Below are 1,366 nucleotides of genomic sequence, written 5' to 3'. Positions count from 1 at the left end.
GCTTTAGCATTCATAAGGCTACTTTTATACTTTAAGTAAATTTCCAAGCCTCTACTTAGTTACTTTTACTTGAGTAAAAAAGTTACATCAGTTCTTCTACTTTTACCAGAGTATTTTTTAACACAAGTATCTGTACTTCTACTTGAGTATGGGAAGTGAGTACTTTTGCCATCTGTTTGTCACTCTCATCAGAATTAAAGAGATATACTGATAACACCCCTCTGATCTTAGGGGTTTTCCACCTGACTAACCCCACTTTAACCCTGAGTGTTACCAAAAAGTAACCTAACAAGTGTCAACAATAGTTGTCGTGTAAAAAGTACAATATTTCCCTCTTAGAACAACTGTATACCTCAGAAATGTACAGTAACTAAGTGAGTGCACTTTCAACCATTGCTCAGTGCCGTTAATCACCGTGTGTGTGTGTGTGTGTGTGTGTGTGTGTGTGTGTGTGTGTGTGTGTGTGTGTGTGTGTGTGTGTGTGTGTGTGTTTTGTATTCACCGATCCTGCAGTTCTCCAAACTTCAATCCGGATTTCTGGCACTCTGCCAGCGCCACCGACACCGCTTTGCCAGACTTGAGAGGGTGGATGAGGAGCTGCGACACTACGCCTACGCGGACAACTTTTTCTGGCTTCCGCAGGTATTTATATCCGAGCCCGAATCCCAGGAGAGCCAGGCCGGCTCCGCCGACCACGAGAGCGGCTTTCTTATTCTGGGCTACCGCGTTCACAGCCAGCTCTTTCAGCTCTTTCAGCTCCATGTTGGACCCTCGCGCAGTTTCTTGGACATTGAACTTTCGTTAAAGTGAACGGAGCCTTCACGTGTGACGTTCACTGACCCTCGATCCGCAGCAACTCGCCTCTTCACTTCGGTTTGACAGGCTACCCAGCGCACTTTTTGCTTCTTCTTTTTCTTATTCAACCAAAAAATGAATTAACTTATTTACAAAATATTGAACCACATGTCTGGACCTTTAAAAGAGGTCAACTAAACAGGACTAAACTCAGACTAGGAAAACTTAAAGGGGCCTTACTCGAAATACTGAAAAAATGACAACAGGGCTGGGATTCCCTCACACACTGAGTTTCCATCCACTTATCAATCGAATTATCTGAAGTTAGGTAAAAAAAAAAAAACTCATGCGAAAAAAAACCTAACGTTTTTTAAGTGAATAAAAACCTGTGCCTTATGACGTCACATGCTATTTTGCAGCCAAATTTGCAAGCCGAATTGATATGAAACATTTTAAGGGGTTTGCATTCATTTTCACACTGAATCGCACAACATTCAAGCAAACCTTTGCAAACAAAGGGTTTCTAGACAAAATGGATCGCGCCGTCTACCAACACATGATCAATATTGCA

The 1,366-nt window shown here is 42.3% G+C and overlaps 1 protein-coding gene across 2 annotated transcripts in view; it reads right to left on the bottom strand.

Annotated features, from left to right (window-relative positions):
* The window catches only part of marc1 (mitochondrial amidoxime reducing component 1), an 8,137-nt gene extending 7,300 nt beyond the window's left edge, over nucleotides 1-837 (bottom strand). The window contains exon 1 of one of the 2 annotated variants that reach the window (XM_032511033.1): nucleotides 503-837. In XM_032511033.1, the coding sequence (XP_032366924.1) occupies nucleotides 503-762 (260 nt within the window). In that variant the 5' untranslated portion in view covers nucleotides 763-837. The remainder of the gene's footprint in view (nucleotides 1-502) is intronic. The other variant, XM_032511032.1, reaches the window with a different exon arrangement.
* Nucleotides 838-1,366: the final 529 nt, after the last annotated feature.

The sequence above is a fragment of the Etheostoma spectabile genome, unplaced genomic scaffold (assembly GCF_008692095.1).
Source record: "Etheostoma spectabile isolate EspeVRDwgs_2016 unplaced genomic scaffold, UIUC_Espe_1.0 scaffold314, whole genome shotgun sequence".
Taxonomy (NCBI): Eukaryota; Metazoa; Chordata; class Actinopteri; order Perciformes; family Percidae; genus Etheostoma; species Etheostoma spectabile.
Note: the sequence above shows the minus strand (reverse complement) of the source record. Positions and strands in the feature narration are given on the sequence as shown.